At 39.6% G+C, this 19,038-nt stretch overlaps 1 protein-coding gene across 24 annotated transcripts in view; it reads left to right on the top strand.

Annotated features, from left to right (window-relative positions):
• The window catches only part of ANKRD10 (ankyrin repeat domain 10), a 36,153-nt gene extending 18,826 nt beyond the window's left edge, over positions 1 to 17,327 (top strand). For 3 of the 24 annotated variants that reach the window (XR_012426577.1, XM_005586257.4, XM_074021428.1), the window contains 3 exons: positions 2,845 to 3,080; positions 12,057 to 12,152; positions 15,753 to 17,327. Coding sequence is in view for 7 of the 24 variants with exons in the window: in XM_005586257.4 (XP_005586314.3) it covers positions 2,845 to 3,080; positions 12,057 to 12,152; positions 15,753 to 16,228 (808 nt within the window). In the remaining 17 variants the exon portion in view is untranslated. Of the gene's footprint in view, positions 1 to 1,898; positions 1,993 to 2,844; positions 3,397 to 11,343; positions 11,471 to 12,056; positions 12,744 to 15,734 lie in introns of those variants that run through there. The other 21 variants (XR_012426578.1, XM_015439525.3, XM_074021427.1 and 18 more) reach the window with 18 other exon arrangements.
• Positions 17,328 to 19,038: the final 1,711 nt, after the last annotated feature.

Raw genomic sequence — 19,038 nt, 5'->3', positions numbered from 1 at the left:
TTTGATCTCCCCATCATGTCTGCCTTCTAGTGCCCCAAAATTATGTGAGCTGCTAGAAGTTGTTTGACCTGTGATTGTTCTTGCTTCCTTGGTCCTTACACACGAGTAGAGTATATAGCATGAGTGGGCCATAATCCATCTTTTGAGCTCTTTTAGTAAAGTAGGTTTTGAGACCCCATGGAAATTTGGTTGGTCTAAGTAGAGGACAAGCACATGTTTAACTACTTTTGGTAGGGGAAAAAGTGAAGTGGGAGAGCTTACCAGTGCTATCTGTGTGTAGGCTAACACTCTCAAACTTCACAGTCTCCAGGAATCTCCATATGTTGGCACTATTTTGTTGATTATTTTTCTTTAAGGTTATATTTCTTTGGAAGATCAGTAAACTTGCTGTTTTAACCCAAATTCAGTGTAGTCTTCAGCTTCTGAATAAGGAATAAAAGTATTGAATGTGCTTTGGATGTTCTTTTAACAACTTCAGAATGTTGGCATGCCCGTTGAGCATCTAAACTTCCCTCAGCGAATTGGTATTTATTTATTTATTTAGAGATAGAGTCTCACTCTTGTCGCCCAGGCTGGAGTGCAGTGGTGTGATCTCGGCCCACTGCAGCCTCTGCCTGCCAGGTTCAAGCGATTCTCCTGCCTCAGCCTCCCGAGTCGCAGGGACCATAGGCATGTGCCACCACAACACTCAGCTAATCTTTTGTATTTTTAGTAGAGATGGGGTTTCACCATATAAGCCAAGCTGGCCGCAAAGCTCCTGACCCCAGGTGATCCACCCGCCTTGGCCTCCCAAAGTGCTGGGATTACAGGCGTGAGCCACCGCGCCCAGCATGGTATTTATGATTCTAAGTGCCATTTCAAAAATCTGTTTGCTCTTTTTTATCCTCGGGTCCACTAAAGAGGAATCTTTACTGTGGGGTTTGTTTCATATTTTTATTTGTTCTAATACTAAGTAGTAGCTTCTCATGTCTCTATTTCTTGATTTTGGAGAGCAAGTCTGTGCTTATCTGTAGAAATAATCAGTTTATAAACTTATGTTCTCCTTGAAGAGTTTTTGAATTTTCATGTGGAAACTTATTTTTCTGTTCACATTCTTGACAGAGTAGACCCTCCCAGGTCATCTGCACTTCTGATATCTTTTGAAAGTGAAATAACACCATTAATAAAAAGTTCAGCTATATGATTAAGCTGTCACTTAATATTAGTATATTTTCTATTTCAATAACAAGGTGATCTGATTTTGTACAAAGTGTAATTAATGTAATTCAGTCTGCCCAAACTTTGGTGCTTCCTTTTCATTGAATTCATATATCAAAATAAAAATATGCAATACTAGAAAATACGGCCGTTCATAGCCATGAAGTCTTACTGGCTAATAAAAATACCGACTTTAGTCTCTAATCATCCTGCACGTAGCTGCCTGACATTTTTAAGAATTTTGTTGGTTTCTGAGATTCTCAATTCTCTTACACCTGATCAAATAGGATTTGGGTCTTTTTTCAAAATGTGTAATACATTTATGCTTTAAAAAGTAGAGACACGTTTAGTGAGTGTCCATGCCCACTTTTCATTTCTGAGGTCAGAGCTTTATGATGTCCAGAAATAACGAATACAAGAGTATTGTTCTTATAAATAAAATATTACTTGTCCCTAATTCTGTAGTTTTCACTCTCAAATGCAGGGTTTGTTTTTGTTTTTGTTTTGTTTTTTTGCATTAACAGTAACCCCAAGAAAAGCATCAGGGTTTGAGAGACACAGCACAAGGCCTTTATTTTATCATGCTTTTGCTGTGGATGTAGTGTAGCTTGTTGAACAGGTATGGAAGGTGATTTTGCTGTTAAGTACTTCTCCAGTTTGTTTATCAACCTGCAGCTAACAGGATGTCTGCTTTTTTACAGGTTTATTTCACAGAGCAGTGTACATTCTTGTCTTCCAGGGGAACTTCAACATGGAGTTACCTTTGATCCCTCAGTTTTAATTCAGTGTCTAAAGGTTTACAAGTTCAACTTACTCTATTTTATTCAGCTCTTTCACTTATTCTGCCATCACTTCCTACTTTAATCTGAGTTTTAGCTACTGTAGAAATCCCAGACCTTTCCTTTTTAGTACTATTAGCCAGGTAAAACTTTGGTTCTTGTGAGTGATAAGGATGAGTTTTTAGGACAGTATTCAAAGCCTTTTTAAAGGAACCAACTACTCAAATGCTCTAGAATGCCAAAAATGTAATACTCTTGCAAGTTTTTCCAAGCAAGGCCAAAACAATCAAAATCTGACAGAAAAACACAGCTTTTCAGCTCTGGAGTCTGGTGATAGTTACTTCAATGTCAGGACATCCTTCTAAACTTCCACTTACAGTGTCACATATACGCATAAAGGCTGGCCTGTTGGTAAGCCATTACTTTTATTTTTAGGAAGACAGTTATGAATGCCATGGACAATTTCAGTACATGTTTGTTTGTTATGATTTTATTCACGCTAAAGGAATGGGTTATTAAAATTAAGTGCAGATAATATATAATTCAGTTTCAAGTCTGAAGTTAGCATAAATTTAGATTCTTCAGACTAAATTTAAACATAAAACATGATTTTGAGAAGTTAAATAGGAAGATGCCTTTTTAAAACGTTTAGCATATTTATTTTATCTCCCAAATCTTGCTTAGAAATCAAATGTGTATAAGAGAAGTTAGTTACAGAGCTAGATTGATTAACTACTTCTTTAATGAAGATTTGCTATGAATTTGTTTACTCTTTCATACCACCCTCAGATAGCTAGTCAGTTCAGCAGGAGCAGAGACCAGGTGAGCACGCGGACGGGGTGTAATTCAGTGTTTTTGTGTTGTACAGCCTGAGGAATGCCAGTGGCCTGACAGCAGCAGACATTGCACAAACCCAGGGTTTCCAAGAGTGTGCCCAGTTTCTCTTGAACCTCCAGAATTGTCATCTGAACCATTTCTATAACAATGGCAGCTTAAATGGGGGTCATCAGAATGTATTTCCTAATCATATTAGTGTGGGAACAAATCGAAAGAGATGCTTGGAAGACTCAGAAGCCTTTGGAGTAAAGAAAGCTAGAACTGAAGGTGAGACCACTTTGTGGGTGGGAAGAGCACACTTATTTTTCCTTTCTTTAATATGTTTTCTTTTTATGGCTGAACGCACCTTCGAGATGAGACCTTCACTTCAGGTGGTAATGTGCCTGGTGGATTGTGCGGTGACGGTGGAGATTTCTCCTGTACTGCCACTGCGAAGATGGGACACTTAACAAAAGGGGATGTGAGGGAAATATAGCCCAAGTGTAAATGTCTGTGTGGAACTTTTTGAGCACCCATGTTTACCTGCCGTGAATTAGATTTTTTAATCTGTTGTATCTGTTCGAAATATATCTATTAAAGAAAATCTGCCACTGTGCCTGATTTTTTTTATTTTTTATAATTTGTTTCTTGTAAATGTTCCTGGGCTTATAAAAATTGCTGATGGTCCCGCAGTAAAACATTTTCACATTCGGGAAGGTAAATGTTTTCTGTACTATGATTTGACCTCAGCTGGTCTCTGTACCCCACATGGTAATACGTGTTCATTTATCACAGCAAGATCTGGTGTATAATTTGATCTTGAGGATTTAAGTCCCTAAGGTAAGTTATTTTCATTGTAAGTATTTTTCCACCCTTTTTTAAAAAGATAGTCTTGCTCTGTGACCCAGGCTGGAGCGCAATGGTGTGATCTCAGCTCACTGCAATCTCCGCCTCCCGGGTTAAAGCAATTCTCCTGTCTCGCCTCCCAAGTAGCTGGGATTACAGGTGCATGCTATCACGCTGGGCTAATTTGTATTTTAAGGTATGTTTGAGTTTGCAAATAAGCAGCCAGCCAATCACTCTTGAAGTTGAAAACATCTCCCTTTCCTATAGGAAAATCATCTGTATCTATAAGATGTCTTAGGCCAGTTGTCATGGCTCATACCTGTAATCCCAGCACTTGGGAGGCTGAGGCAGAAGGATTATTTGAACTCAGGAGTTTGAGACCAGCCTGGGCAACATAGTGAGACCATGTCTCTTTAAAAAAAAAAAAAAAAAAAAAAAGTCTTAATAAGGTAAATGTGACAGCTTGGCAGGCGTATTTAGTGGACATGGAAAGGGAGAGGTGGGAGTGTAAAGTAATGAACCGGATTGTGAGCTCAGATTTGCTGAGGATAAGCAGTTTTGCCTGTTGGTTTTAAAAAAAATCAACTGTACAAGTTATAGCATAAGAAAAACTGAGTGACTATCAGTTAAGCACTTAAAAATGTCGAGGTCTTGGTTAACTTTAAATTTCATGAACCAATATCATCTTTTCTACCTTATTTTAATGAGTGTGTCCAAGTGAAACATTTTTTTCCCTATAAAGTTGATAAAATGTCAGTATTATGTACTTCACAACTATTTAAATCTTGTCACCATAAAAATTCCTGTGATAAGACTTTTTGTAGTAATGTATAAACTTAACAGTTTTATAAAATTCAAGATTTTTATGAGTTAAGCATTTCCAGAAAGATGCTAAAATCGTAAGCATGACATGAAGATCTGCGTTAAATTCAAAATGGTCTTTTTTAATGGTGATGTATTCAGCATTGTCATTTATTTGTACCATGTTTTAACATATTTTTTCTAATGTGTTTTCAAAGCCTTTTAAAGAGCATCCACTTTTTTAAAAAATCCTTTGTCTTTTCCTTTAAAGCCTGGTTAATATTGTAGAGTGGCCTTGTGCCCTCATGCACGAATTGTACATGTCTGTCCGTGTATGTCACTGTATAGTCCAAATGTCCTTGAAAAATGATTTATGCTTCATTTTCTTATTGCTGATAAATCTTAAATTCTGTTTAGTATTTTTAAAAAGAGATCACTTAACATGCTAATTGGACTCAAAATGCACCTAGAAGAGTTTGTAAAACTAGTCTCAGGGTTTCTAAGGTCAGTTGAATTGGCCAGTACCACGTTGCTTAATTACCCTAAAAAGCATTTCTGAGGATTCCTTGTTTCCTAATCCTCGATAACTACATACATTTGGTTTAAAGAGTCCTGCTGATTTCCGGGGATTTAATTTTCTTCCTTTAGAAGGAGGATTTGTTTTGGTTGACCAGTGATTAGAAGTTCACATTTTGCACATTAAACTCGCCATGCGGCCTTCCCAGACCATACATTCCTGGTCCTAAGCCTGAGGGTGCTAATTTAGACAAACATAGGGTTGGAGCCGGCACTTCTGCTTCAGTGTTGCAGGTAATCCGCAGACCTAACAGGTTGAGCCACTGTTCCAGGTACACAGGACATGACTGATGTTTCTGTGATTATCACAGTAGAAATATTTCAGCCAACATGCACATTACTTTAAAGCCGCTCATCTCTGGTTTTCCTAATTTGCATACTGACTGTGACTTGACTGATTTCCTGGAACTTCTAATGGTTCTGTCTTTTATGTAGTTGACAGTCCTTCGATTTGCCCCGCACGTCACAAGAGTGTGTTGTGTATATTTTTTTATTTTGTGTTTGTGTGAGTAGAGATGGGCATCTTCAGCTTACCCACACTCCCACCACTCTTTTCCCTGTGGGAAAAGGTGATTTTTCCCCCCCTTTTACATTGCATACTGAATGTGGTATGTTAGGTATTGGGAATCATTCTTGATCATTGAAACAGGATTTTTTTTCTCCCAATTACCTGAGTGTTCTGCATGAAATTGTTCTTGGTTTCAATAGATACATAATTATTTCCATTATTTGGCCAGTTTTTTAGTTTTGAATTAAAGATACATTGCTTTAGTTTTAATTGTAATTTCTGGCATCTTGTTTTGATTTTGTTTAAATGTGTGTGTTTTAAGTTTTGCTTAATCTGAATTACTAGGTTTTTGGTTCTCATGCCAGAGTTTAAAAAAAAAAAAAAAAAAAGATAAATTGTTTTTTCCTCATTTAACACATGCATATAAAATACTTTGAGTAACTTCACATATAAAAATATTTAGAAGAATTTAAGCTGGGTTTTTTGTTTTGTTTGGCTTTAAAAACAAGTTACAGGTGCCAGGGATAATATCGTGGCTGCATAACTTTTACCAATAAAACGTAGTCTGTTCCGTTTTCCTAGAATTTAAGAGTTAACAAATATTGAGGCTGTTAGTGTGGAATTTATATTTACAAAAGTAATTACTTTAGAAAGTTTTCTCTCTTGAGGAGATCCCTGTAAAATTCACTCTTAAAAAAAAGCCAAAACAGTTGTCTGAATGTTAACCACTCTTCCCCACAAAAAGTAGTATCTCTGCTTTTAGTAAACTACCTTCAAGTATTTTAAATTGGAGGAATTTTCTTTTGGAAACTGATCTAAAAGATCTCAAGTGAAGAATAAAGACTTGGCCTTTCGTATTGCTTGAATATTACCTGTCTTGGAAGTTATGCTACAAGAAGTCAGACTTTAACTTTCATAAAGTTATTTGCATCTGTATCAAATGCAGTTTAGTCAGAACATATAATAGGTGTAGACATGAACTCTGGAGGGTGAAATACAATCCACAGTTACTTAAGCAGTTTGTTTTGATGGAAAGTATCTTGGGATAATACTTTACCCAGTGTGGGATTTCGTTCATTTTAGATGGCGCAAGGAAGTATCAGTCTTTAAATTTTTGTTTTCTGTTTATCAATCATTTGCTCTGATGGTATGACGCATGGGCGTCGGGATTCCAGCTGCACTGTATAAAACTGAGTTCAGGTTTGCTAGTGTTCTTGGTTAATCTTCAGGAATAACCCAATGCAATTATTTTTATATGTACTCCTTGGAAGCTTGTCAAGTTTTTCAGTGATCCTGGTTAGAAAAGAATGCCAGTCCCTTCCATGAGTGAAAACTTCATTTTGCTGATTGATAATTGTTTTGGATGGAGCTCAAGAGTTGTGGGGAAGAAGTGGGGGAACACAGTGTGAGTTTAAAAACTGACCCAATAACTTCAATTTCACAATTGGGACAACATTTGCCCCAGAAGTAGGCTGTGGTGACAGCAGATCTCAAGCGTTAAATTGACTTAACAGCTCGGTTTTAATCATAGGCATATTATTGATTGTAGAATCTCATTCATACTGTGAAGGTATTGAATATAAAAACACCTTACAGAAAGAAATATCTACAACCTGATGATATAGAGGTAAAGTTACTGGTGGAAAGTGTTAACACTTTCCCAGAATGGATTTAACCTGGATAAAGGATCTCTGCCTTTTGTCCTTAACTGTTCGTGTTGAACAGGGTTAAAGACTATTGGTAAAGGTGGGCAGATATGACCGGCTGGTTTGTTAAATGATAGATGGTAATTGCTTGAAACTTCAGAGGAAATAAAATGCCTCCCAGGGGTAAATTTGTAATTTAGTTCCTTGTAGTTTAGTTACATATTAGAGCACTGTAACTGCTGACATCCTTACTGTTTTCAAATTTGCAGTATATTTGTTTATAAAAATTTGGCCAGGATGATAGAACACACCTACCTAATTGTGTTCAAATAAGGAATGATTGTTTTTTGTTGATCCCTGAAGATGTGACGTCTTGAAATACAGTCTGAATTACTTCCAGTCCAGACAGTGTCTGCGTTTTCCACTGTTAAACGTCTCCATTTGAGCAAACTTAACGGGCCTGAGTTGTCCTCAGCACAGTTGTGGACACCCCAGTGGGAAGCAAAACCAAGACTGGCACACTTGATCACAAGCTGCTTTTGTATTTGAGCCAAACCTCCAGTCCGCCCTAGTCTGTCCAGAGCGCTCACTGCCTTCCTCTGTCCTTGGTTGCTGCTGCTTCCTGCTGCCTGGAGTCATCCCAGCCCTCTGCACTGCTGGAATCTGGGCCCTCGTGGGTCCCACAAAAGGTCACCTTGTAATAGAAAAACATTTTGGTTTTAACAGGACCTTAAAAAGTTGAGTAAAATGTGCTCTACAGCAGAACAAACAGTAGTTCCAGGTAATGACTGGTGGGAAACCGGGAAGGCAAAGCATCTTTACTTGCTGCTTTAATGAGAGGACATTGAGGCTTCCCCAGCGGAAGCAACAGCAGGATGCACTCAGTTCAGTGGAAAGGCCACAGGCGGGAGGGGTCCTGGGCCTTTTGGCCACCATTCAAGGGTTGTGGGTCAACACCTGGGACCCACACAGCACCTAGAGGCACAGTAAAAGGTAGATTACAAGTCTAGGTCATGTTCTCAAGCTTCACCTAAGTTCATTGTGTGAAACTACTTGGCAGTTTTTGACTTGTAACATGTCTCCTGCTTTACTCTTGGGAAATATAACCAGTATGGCTCGGGTCTTGGGAGTAATGTCCTGTTGGCTGATTGGAGCCCCTATATCCCAAAATATGACTGTTCATAGAGTGCCTTTTTTTTTTTTTTTAATGTAAGATTAAAGTTATGATCAGGCATTTTTCCTAAACCTTAGATGTATCTGCAGGCATGCCTGTCAGTTACAGTCCTGTTTCCCTGTGTGTCGGTATGAGTGGTGCCCCCGCAGTGTCTTCACCTGGCCAGCACTCCCACAAGCCTCTGTAGTGGCACGACCTTGATGTCCAGGTGCGTTACTTCTGTAATGCGGCAGACCTTCCCGAACTTGAAACTAAGACTTTTTTCATGGTTTCAAGCTGCTGGATCCTGAATAGCTCATAGTTGCAGTTACTGGGAACTGCCTTTAGGGGTTTTGTGCAACCCCCAAATTTCGGATGAAAATACAAATGCAGACTGTTTAGTTGCCCTGGGCATCAGCCCCAAGTGGAGCATCTCTGTGTGTCCCCCAGGGTCAGGAATGTGGGTTTCTCAGCCAGAGGCATGCTCTACTGGCTTTAGTTCTCACTTAGGAGGTCAGGCAGTGACCACACCTGGACATGGCTGTATTTGTGAGCAGGGAGGCTGGAGGTTTTGAGCTAGTCCTAGGTAGGTTTCCATCCTGAACGTTGTCTCTCAGGTGTACTAGAAGCCTGTCTTCCCAACAGACACCTGCTTTTACAGTCAAGTAAAGACCCTTTGTAAAAAGTGGTCTTGCTAACATTTTCAGAAATAATCATTGTTTAAGAGTCAATAGGAAGATAGGAAAGGATAGTGCTTCCTGAGTAAACTGATGACCTTGGAAGACATGTTTTTCTGAAATTGTACAGGCCACCTTTCTCAAATGCAAGATGTAATTGATTCCTTCAGCAGTGGCAACAGGTGTGTGGGAGCAAATGCCACAGTTGGCAGGGTCTTGGTTGTGGGAGGAAATGGGTCCAAATCCAATGTTCTTCAAATTTTGAGAGGCCAGTTTCAATTTTATGGCTTACAGCATAATTTAAAGAGAAAATTGCAGGCTTAGTATCTGTACCAGCCAATTGAGAACTTATGTATAGCTACTAGGAATGAAGGCGGCACTCATGAAACAGCATTACCCAAGGCTCTGGGACAGCTGGTTGTGGGAACTACACTGTATAGAGAGGCCATATCTATGGAGATAGAATGAAATTCTAGGGTGTCTGTTGGCATGATTCCCACAATCGGAATCTTGCTTGGTAAAAGATGGAAGCCTTTCATTCTTACCCTGTTTTGTTAGAGAAACCATCTGCATTAATAAAAGATGCGGCTACTCAATGGAGCAGTTTCTGAGAGGTCCCTGGCCGCTGTGAGCCTTCTAGTTACAGGATGAATTGCTGGGAGCTAGTGTTTTGCCCACTTTCTTTTCCCTGGGCTGCCCTTGGCGCGGCTCTAACGGCCGCCTAGTGGCGCCTCCTGCACCTGCACCTGGCACGGCCAGGCCTGCCTGGATGGTTGTGATTCCTCGGGTTGTATTACAGGCGGCGCCGGCTACTGATCATTTGTTTTTGTTTACCTTGTGTTTTTGTTTCTCCTGGCTAGTGAGTGGGCTTCATCTGTTGATGTGAGTACTATGTTAGGTACTGGACCTAGTGAAGAAGACAAACACCCCAGCTTTCGTGAAGCTCTTCTCTGTTGGGGTTTTCTAAGCTGCTTTTCAGAGGTGTGAAATTGCAGGCAACCCCTAGTTGTCACTTTATCTGGGGAACATTGGCATCTGAATGCCAATTGAGTGTGTAGGTATTTTAAGCTGTCTGCATTGTATTCCCATCAAAGTCCACCCTTTTGTGCAAACCGTGTTCGTTGTTGGCTTTGCAGGATTGCAGCCTGTGGGAGGAGCGAACGCTGACCTGCTCTTGGCTGCAGGTTCTCCGTGTATGCATGCCATGAAGGCTCCTGGAGGTTGGGACGACTTTCGCACACTTGGGAGATCTGCTCTTCCACCACCCCACGATCCCTTTTTTTTTTTTTTTTTTTTTTTTTTTTTTTAAGACTGAGTCTCACTCTGTCACGAGGCTGGAGTACAGTGGCATGATCTCAGCTCACTGCAACCTCCGCCTCCCGGGTTCTAGTGATTCTCCTGCCTCAGCCTACCAAGTAGCTGCGACTGCAGGCACTCGCCACCACACCCGGCTAATTTTTGTATTTTTAGTAGAGACGGGGTTTCAGCATGTTGGCCAGGATGGTCTTGATTGCTTGACCTCGTGATCCACCTGCCTCGGCCTCCCAAAATGCTGGGATTACAGGCATGAGCCACCACGCCCAGCCCTTTTTTTTTTTCTTTTTTTCAAAAGATGCCCTGCTTACACACTGATCTCTTAAAAGTGCATGCCTGAGTCACAGTGAAAGTGGAGCCTGGCCTGTGGGAGATTTTTTAAAGCTTTGAGTAAGGACTAAAATCCACCATTTGATGCCTCTGGTTTTAAAGCACCTGTATTTTAAGGCGGCTTTTGGCCTCCTACCTATTCAGACTTCTGACTACCCCCAATCCCCCCAGCTACACAAATCACACTGCTCTGTTTCTCTCCCAGATACTAATTGAGAAATCGGGTTTCTCATCCTGTACATTAGCATCTTTGTAGAATAATCCAGATCTAGTATATACAGTATAATCAAAAATGAGTTGTGTGCCTCTAAAATTAGAGCTAATTCAAGCTGCAAAGTTCCGTTCTCCCTATTTTTAAATGTTTATATGAAAGAGGTATTTAGCACTGAAAGTTGCTATTTGTGGTGTGTATTCTTTGGCCCAGAAATAATTCTAAGTATCTGAGTTAACCAGAAATACACACAAAAATGCATTTATGAGTATGTTAATTGTGGTGTTCATGATAGGAAAGAAAAGGGCTAAGCAGCCCAGACAGCTGCAGGGAATTGGGTTAGGTGAATCGTAATACAGTCATAGGGCAGAGGAGAGATTGTTTTGAAATTAACTGATACAACATTTATGCCATGGTAAATGAATAAAGCAACGTGTAACAGTGATTTGTTAGAATCCTTTTTGTTTAAAACACATTTTTAAACACTAGAAGCCGTTCAGACACGTGGAGCTGCTTGTAAGAAGTGAGTCTTGCTAGGATTCGGAGGCGGAGGTGCTTGTGCAGAATGTATCACATGGGGCATTCGCATCTCCACAGTGCAGAGGATGGTAATCTTGTAAGTGAAGTGCCCATGTAGCTTTAACTTCACATTTCTAACTCTTTCTGTATTTTGGTGTAATTATTTTACTGTATTTTGGTGCTCAGATCAAATGCCACTCTGGGATAGTGCTGACATACTAGTCTTGAGTCTCTCAGCCTTTACATTATTTTTTTTGTTAATGGAAATAGTGGATTTTAAAAAAATCAGGATTGTTTTAATTGTATGTTAATTTAAGAATTGTCTTAGTATTTTTGTTTTTAAAGTCTACTGAATTTGAAAATGGAGTTTAGAATTGTTTCCAGGTTATATAACCACTTTATGTCCTCTAAATGGCCAGAAAATTAGAATTTTTGCCATCAAGTAAATCTATAATAGGTATCTGAAATTCCATGACTTTAAAACACTGCACATGTCAATAAATTTTTTTGATTGTGGAAAAGTTTTTCAGTCGTGTGCTAAGCTCATTAGTGACCTGTCAATTTTTTTTTTATGTGATTGTTTAAAGTGTTCAGTGCCCACACAAAATAATGTAAACTGTGTGTCTGAACACGTATCTTGTTACGGACAAAGGAATCTGAAACAGTCTTTGTTTTCTGTGCAGCTCAAAGCTTGGATTCTGCCGTGCCACTCATGAATGGCGACACAGAAGACGATGCTGACAAAATGCACGTTGATAGGGAGTTTGCTGTTGTAACAGGTGGGAGTGGACAGTTTCCTGTTAGCTGCAACAACAATCCAATGGTCGAAGACACCAAACAGCAGGAGAGTGGTTCTGTTGGACCAAAAGAAATAGAAATATATACTGTATCAGCAATGCAGACCCCGTGTCGTTGCAAGAATCAGTATGCGTATTATTTCTAACATGAGTTTTTCTCAGATGTTTTGCACTGTGTTGTCCAGTGTCTTTTTAAAAATGTTACACTATAATTTGCATATCTTGGGCAAGTTTGTAGATACAAGGATCAGTGTTTTGGGTATATTCTATGAACATGAAAAATGTAAGTGCAATCTTTCTATTCTGATTTGAAGCTGTTGCTTAATGTGCCTTGCTTATTTTTAATGAGGTTTGCATTTTTAATTTTCTGACATATGGCCTTTGGGTGAATATACCGAACATGCTACGGTTAATATTTTCAAACCAATATACCGCAAAGAGGACGACTAGCAGTAAACACTGAGAACTAGTCAGTGTGGTTCTGACTCCACCCGCTCACTCCAGCATGGAATCTTTTACCCAGGACTTGGTTGCTTTGGTTTCTGTGGTCTTCATTCTGAGTCTGTTAAAATGGTAAACACTGTGTTTCACAACACACATTTTATACATTAATGTTTTTAGTATATTAAAACAGTATTCCTATTTCCAATTTTTAAAAGGCAGAAGAAGCTCAGTTCTTATAGCATTTAGAATATCTGAAATGATTTGTCCATTTAGCTATTGCTTTTTTTCTGCTGCTCTTTTATTCAGGTAACTACAAAAACATTTTTAGCCATTCTCTTAACATGTAAATATATTTAGAAGTAGATTTTTTTTTGAGTTTATTATGTCTTTATGCAAAATTCATAACTGGGGATGAAAAAAAAAAGAGTATGTATTTTGTTCCCAAACCCACATGAAAAAATCATTTCTGTTCACTAAAGTTAAAAGAAAATGTGTTCATCTTTCTGAAAGCTACAGAATTGCTGGGGTCACCTTTTTCCCAGTAGAGAAATTCAGATCAGTTAGTATATTTAAAATAATAGGTTTTCTGTAGTCAGGGACTATTTGACCTTAAAGATCCATAACAAAACTCAAATCCTGCGTTTTTTAAAAATGACCTTGCTACCTGCTTTTGAATTGGCAGAAGTGGCCACCCTTTATTCATCAGACATTACTTCTTTGTTAAACTATATCCAAGCTGGAACGTACTTTTGAAAAACCCAGCCCATCCCATTTACCAGATGCCAAGTACATACACCCCGTGTTTCCCGTCCTTTGATTTATGACACTCTGACCGAATAAACAATGTGTTAAATCACTAGAGATCACTCGAGGTTTTCCTTATGGGACACGGCACTCCACGTCCACTAGAAGCTTGAGGGAGCTGCCTCCATAGTCCTTTGAGAATCAGACCAAAGGCTGCTCTCCTTTAAACACCTAAGTTCAAATTTTTGTTTGGCTAAAATTATTTCCAAAGAATACATTTTTGAACAACTATGTACAGCTATCTTTGCATTTTAAATGCCCCTAGTTTGAGACTCAGGGGAGGGTCAAGTGTCCTCACCCCTGGAAAGGACTCGGGTAGTAGGGTGCTTGCTTCTAAATCCCGATTTTCTCTATGGGATTGGCTGGAAGGGAAGTAGGATCTTGTCTGAAACCTCATCCCCAGCATTGTGTTTGGATGTTGGTGGGATCCGGGGGCTGGCCAGGCACACAGTGAGAAGGGAAGTGCGGGTCTTGGCCGGCAGCTGGGAGCAGAGGAAGGGAGAGCGTTGGAGGTTGTGATGTGTGTGCTGTGCCTCGGTGGGTCTGAGGTGCCCGCTGTTTTATGCTGTTTTATTAGATTCTCTAACAACATGAGCTTACCAACCAGCCTTGATTTGGAGATTAAATAATAGAACAGATTTAGTTTAACTGGGCACTGAAGTAAAATTCTACTTACTTTATTCTTAGTAAAAACTATACATACAATAAACAACTGTCAGGGTTGCCATCATATTTGAGTTTTGTCACCTAGGAAAACATTGTTTATACTTTGTTTTTGAAAAAAATCGTATGAATTTCCCCTGGAAATAACTTGTTTTATTTCTGTTTTTATTTTCTATTTAGTCCTTGAAACACATGTTTTCTAGTCTAGGATTTTAGCCAAATAGAAAAGCTATCACTTAATTTGGGGGAAAAAAAATCTATTGACCTATGAAGAATTTATAGCAATTATTAAAACTATGTTGCTTAAATATCCAAAAACTGGACAATTAATGGAATATTTAGATGTTTCCATTCACTGAACAAGCCGTGATCCTTTATTGGCAGGAAGACTTGCAGGACGTATCAGAAAGCTCTGTCAGAGGTACGCAGGCGGTGAGATGGAGGGAAGCCCTCCGTGGGAAGAGTCGCGCAGTGTGTGACGTGTTAGGGTAATCGGATGTGTTTAAGCTGCGTCCTTATTCTAAAAGTTATTAGAACTGAGCTCTTCTAGATTTAATATCATGCTTTGCTTTGGTAGTGAAGAACATTGAGATAAAATCTAGTATTACCAAGTTAGAGATAATTTTAGATCATCCCTTATACTGTTATGTGAATTGTTGTGAACATGAATATTACTGATTCTCAAGTTCCAGTATACAGAAGAATGACTTGTCGTTGCCTGTCCTGGTGTGCCCAGATGTTCCGTGATGGACTGTTTATCCCATAAGACATCTCCCTCTTGATAGATGTCTGTATATGCAGATTAAACTATCAACATTTTTTCCAGCAAAGGTGGTTTTTGAAAGTAACCTAATGAAACCCTGGCTGCCATGGTCATTTTAATTGCTGGACTGAGAAGAAGCGACTACATGTTGTGCTGTTGGCCCAGGCCTGCAAGCGTGAGGACTGTTGGCCGTTACAGTTCCTCGCTGTGGTTGCCGGTTTCTCTGTATCCTGCCAGTGCTCTCATGTGGCATTTGGCAGAAGTACGACGTAGATTTCTGTGCTCCTGAAAAAAAATAAAAATAAAAACTTAGGGGTTCCTTTTAATAGCCCTGATTTGAGGCTCAGGGGAAGGGTCAACAGTCCCTACCTGATTTATGAGATTTTTTAAAAACCTCATGTGATGCTGTTGTACGTAGTTCAAAGAGCTTCCTTAATTTGCTTAATTTACCTTTTTTCCCATTTTCGCTTGAGAACTAGAGAAGTTTGTGTTCTATTGGAACCCTCTGTAGAACACTTTACACTCAGTTCTGATGGACCTTTTCAGGGGCGATTTTTAAACCACTCTCGAAAGTAGTCTTAAAATGAGAGCACTTTATTGATGGCTTTTCAGGACTGTGTTGGTATTTTTCATGCAGTGTATTTGTCAGCTTACATTTTTCAGTTGAGCTACCCGATGCTACTGACATGCATGTGATTTTCCTATCTTACCAGGCAAATACTACTGTTAACGTTTTAATATTAAGTCTACTTATGCACATTCATTTTACTTTGAAAAAAACTGGTTTAAAAGGGAAAAAAAACCCAAAAACTAAAATTCTTTAAAATTGTAATGGCAATGAAGCGTTTTATAGTTTCTCCTCTCTCACTGGTTCTGAATTTTGGTGACAGGTGTATTTCTTAATGCAGATATGAAAAACAGTAGCTCCGTATCGAATACATTGACAAATGGATGTGTCATCAATGGACATTTGGACTTCCCCTCCACGACCCCGCTCAGTGGGATGGAAAGCAGGAATGGCCAGTGCTTGACAGGATCTAACGGAATTAGCAGTGGATTAGCCCCAGGACAGCCGTTTCCAAGTAGCCAGGGTTCTCTCTGCATTAGTGGGACTGAGGAGCCAGAGAAGACCCTGAGAGCTAACCCTGAGTTGTGCGGTTCTCTGCACCTGAACGGGAGTCCAAGTAGCTGTATAGCCAGTAGGCCTTCCTGGGTGGAAGACATTGGGGATAACCTGTACTACGGACACTACCACGGGTTTGGGGACACTGCCGAAAGCATCCCGGAACTGAACAGTGTGGTCGAGCATTCCAAGTCTGTGAAGGTGCAGGAGCGGTACGACAGTGCCGTGCTGGGCACCATGCACCTGCACCACGGCTCCTAGAGACACTGGCCTGGCTCTTGGAAATGCAGGAGTCCTTCCTGGTAGCCAGCTCAGAACACCGATGTAGCAGCAATTTGAACGAATGGTCACAACTTGTACTATTTTTTTTTATACTTTAACTTTCTGAAAAAGTAAACTTCGACAAGTTCCCAGCGACTGCTTGTTTGTGCATGAGTAGGGCTTACTAAGTGCATAGCTGTTTCTACAGTGAGGTGTCCTTTTTATAAGATGTACTTTTGGAGTTTTTCTGATGCCAGTCTCAACATTGTCTTTTTAATACTGTCACCAGATATTGCCGTTTTTCCTTTTGTTAAAACATTATATGATCAAGATAAATTGGGGCGGTAAATGAGGTGCCTGGTAATTTATCTCTTTGCACATGGGCATCATTTTAAAAAGCTTTTGCTTCCACTGTTTTCTGTAGAATTTGACAGAACCCAACTATTTCCCTATGCAAGGTACAGCCTTACAAAGATTTCTGCAGTGATTTGTGTGAAGAAGAGAACGTTTGTCTTTTTCAGTGAAGCTTTGCAGATCACCATGTGGTTGAAGGTTTTAGTTGTAGACGGTGGTCCCTCCTTGGTGGAGATCACTGCCTTGGGCTTCATGAAAGCAGGCCCAGCCTGGGGCTGCGTTCTGATTCACTGTTTTTAATTCCACATTTCCTACTTGGTCTCTGGAAATTTTACCACACGTAACAGATTCCTTTATATGTAGTGGAAGTTACTATTTGTAGGAACTGTCAGGTCAAAGTATTTAACTGACTTTTGACATGTATTTTCTTTTTTCCTTGTTTTTGTTTTTTGGGGTTTTCTGCTTTAAGATATATACCACTATGTATATCCAGTTAACTGAGAGAATTTTTACTCTCTTCATAAAACTGCATTAAGTTTTTGATTTTGTAGAAATTAGCTTTGGTCTAGGCAACTAGTGGTTATACTGTGCAAATATTGTAATGAATTTTTACTTTTTTGATTTTTGTAATAAAAATTGGTGCAGATAGAGAAAATGTCAAACGAACAAACCAGTGTTCTAAGAGTGTTACTAACATTTTGTTTTGAAACTGTCCTTCACAAATTGAATAAAAAACTCTCACACACTCAGTTTGTCCCTGGGGTTTCTCTCCGGGCTTGGGGGACAGCAGGGTGTGGATACCTGTGGAAGGAATGGGAAGGGAGGAGGAGTTGACTGTTGTTTCCTTTTGCTTATAAGATTTTACTTGACTCTTCTGACACTCTTCATAGGGTGTTTTTTCCCATTTTTGAGTTTCTACTCTAGTTTTATGGGCCCTGTTGGTGCTGAGCCTCTGTGGAGGAAGGATGAATTGCATGTCAGTTCAGCATCATGCCTGGGTGCTTATTTTCATAAAAGACAACAACCATCATGTTCTAAACTTCTTTGGTTTTAGCAAGTGTTCATTAATGTAAGCCTTTTAGGAATATGAATTACAGTTATAAATAGCTCCAAAATAGCCATTCTGGCATGCCTACCTATGTTATTTAAAACATTCAATACATCATGCATATTCTTGTAAAAACTTAATAGACCACAATGAGAGAGCATTACGCTTTGGTAGTTTTGCAAAAATTACAGTGAGAACAGGAGGAGAATGCATAGTGCTGTCCAGGCCACCGCCCCCATCCTATGGCAGACACTAGTAACCAAGCTTACAACTGAGATTTGGCCTCAGACTGATCCAAGAAGCCACCCAAACTACTGAGTTTTTAAGAGATGAAACTTGATGCCGTCCCGTTTGGACTGTTTTCTAAGGTATTGCAGATATTCTATAGTGAGTTAATTTGCTGAAAAACGTTAAGTGAATCTCTGAAAACACACTAAACATACTTTTGATTAGTCTTGAATTTTTGGACAGAATATGACTGCTTAGGAACAAAAACATTGCACAGAACCTAAAGTAGGGCAACATCCACACTTGAGTGGATGACTGAAGTAGTTTGTCATATTCTAGTTTAGAGTCATTTACACTAGTATATTCAGTTCTTATTTAGCGATACATAAGGAAATGGTGATGATGGAATTAATACTATGCCTGGAATTTGCTTCAAAATATAAAAATATGAGTGGAGCCCATGCTCCCTGGTGAGTGGAGACAAGGATCAAACACAGTTGGTGCGAGCTGATGTTAAAGCTGGGTAGTGGGTATGTAGAGGTGCATTAGTCTGTCTACTTTGTATTTATTTGAGACAAGTGTTTTTGGGGTATTTTTAGGACTTGAAAGAAAAATGCTGTATTAAAAAATATGGTTGTCATTTTAACATTGAGAATAAGTTTAGGTTTTTCTGTGTCCACCAGAATTGACGTAGCATACCTAGGAAATTATCTTAAGATGTTCAAGACCTCTACACTGAAAACTATAAAACATTACTCGGAGATAGAATACCTAAATAAATTTTTGGTTGAAGTGTGTGGAGAAAATCTGGCCTTACACAGATAGGTAATTGCAAAAAGGGATATTTGACTCGTCTTTGCAGTTAATTGTGAGTGCTTGATGCCACGCCCAAACTCTGTAGTGGTCGTGGGGCAGGAGAATAGGAAGTTAGGGTAACCAAGCGCTAAGGCATAAGCAAAAGAACAGCAGGTACAGCCAGTTCTAGGCGAGATGAGGCAGCACTCAGGCCACAGTCTCCTACCTGTGATAAGACAGTCTCTGCTTCAGCCTGATTGGTTGCAAGCCAATCTGTCATAGGATGCAGCCAATTGGAGGCCTCTAAAGGGCACCTAGGGGTGTTACCAAATTCTTTAGCTTAGTGACTCTTGAGCCTGGCTCAAGTTGGCTCCCATTCTGTGGA

This window comes from Macaca fascicularis, chromosome 17, assembly GCF_037993035.2.
Source record: "Macaca fascicularis isolate 582-1 chromosome 17, T2T-MFA8v1.1".
In the NCBI taxonomy this organism is placed as follows: domain Eukaryota; kingdom Metazoa; phylum Chordata; class Mammalia; order Primates; family Cercopithecidae; genus Macaca; species Macaca fascicularis.
The sequence above is the reverse complement of the archived record's forward strand: the minus strand, read 5'-3'. Positions and strand labels throughout refer to the sequence as shown.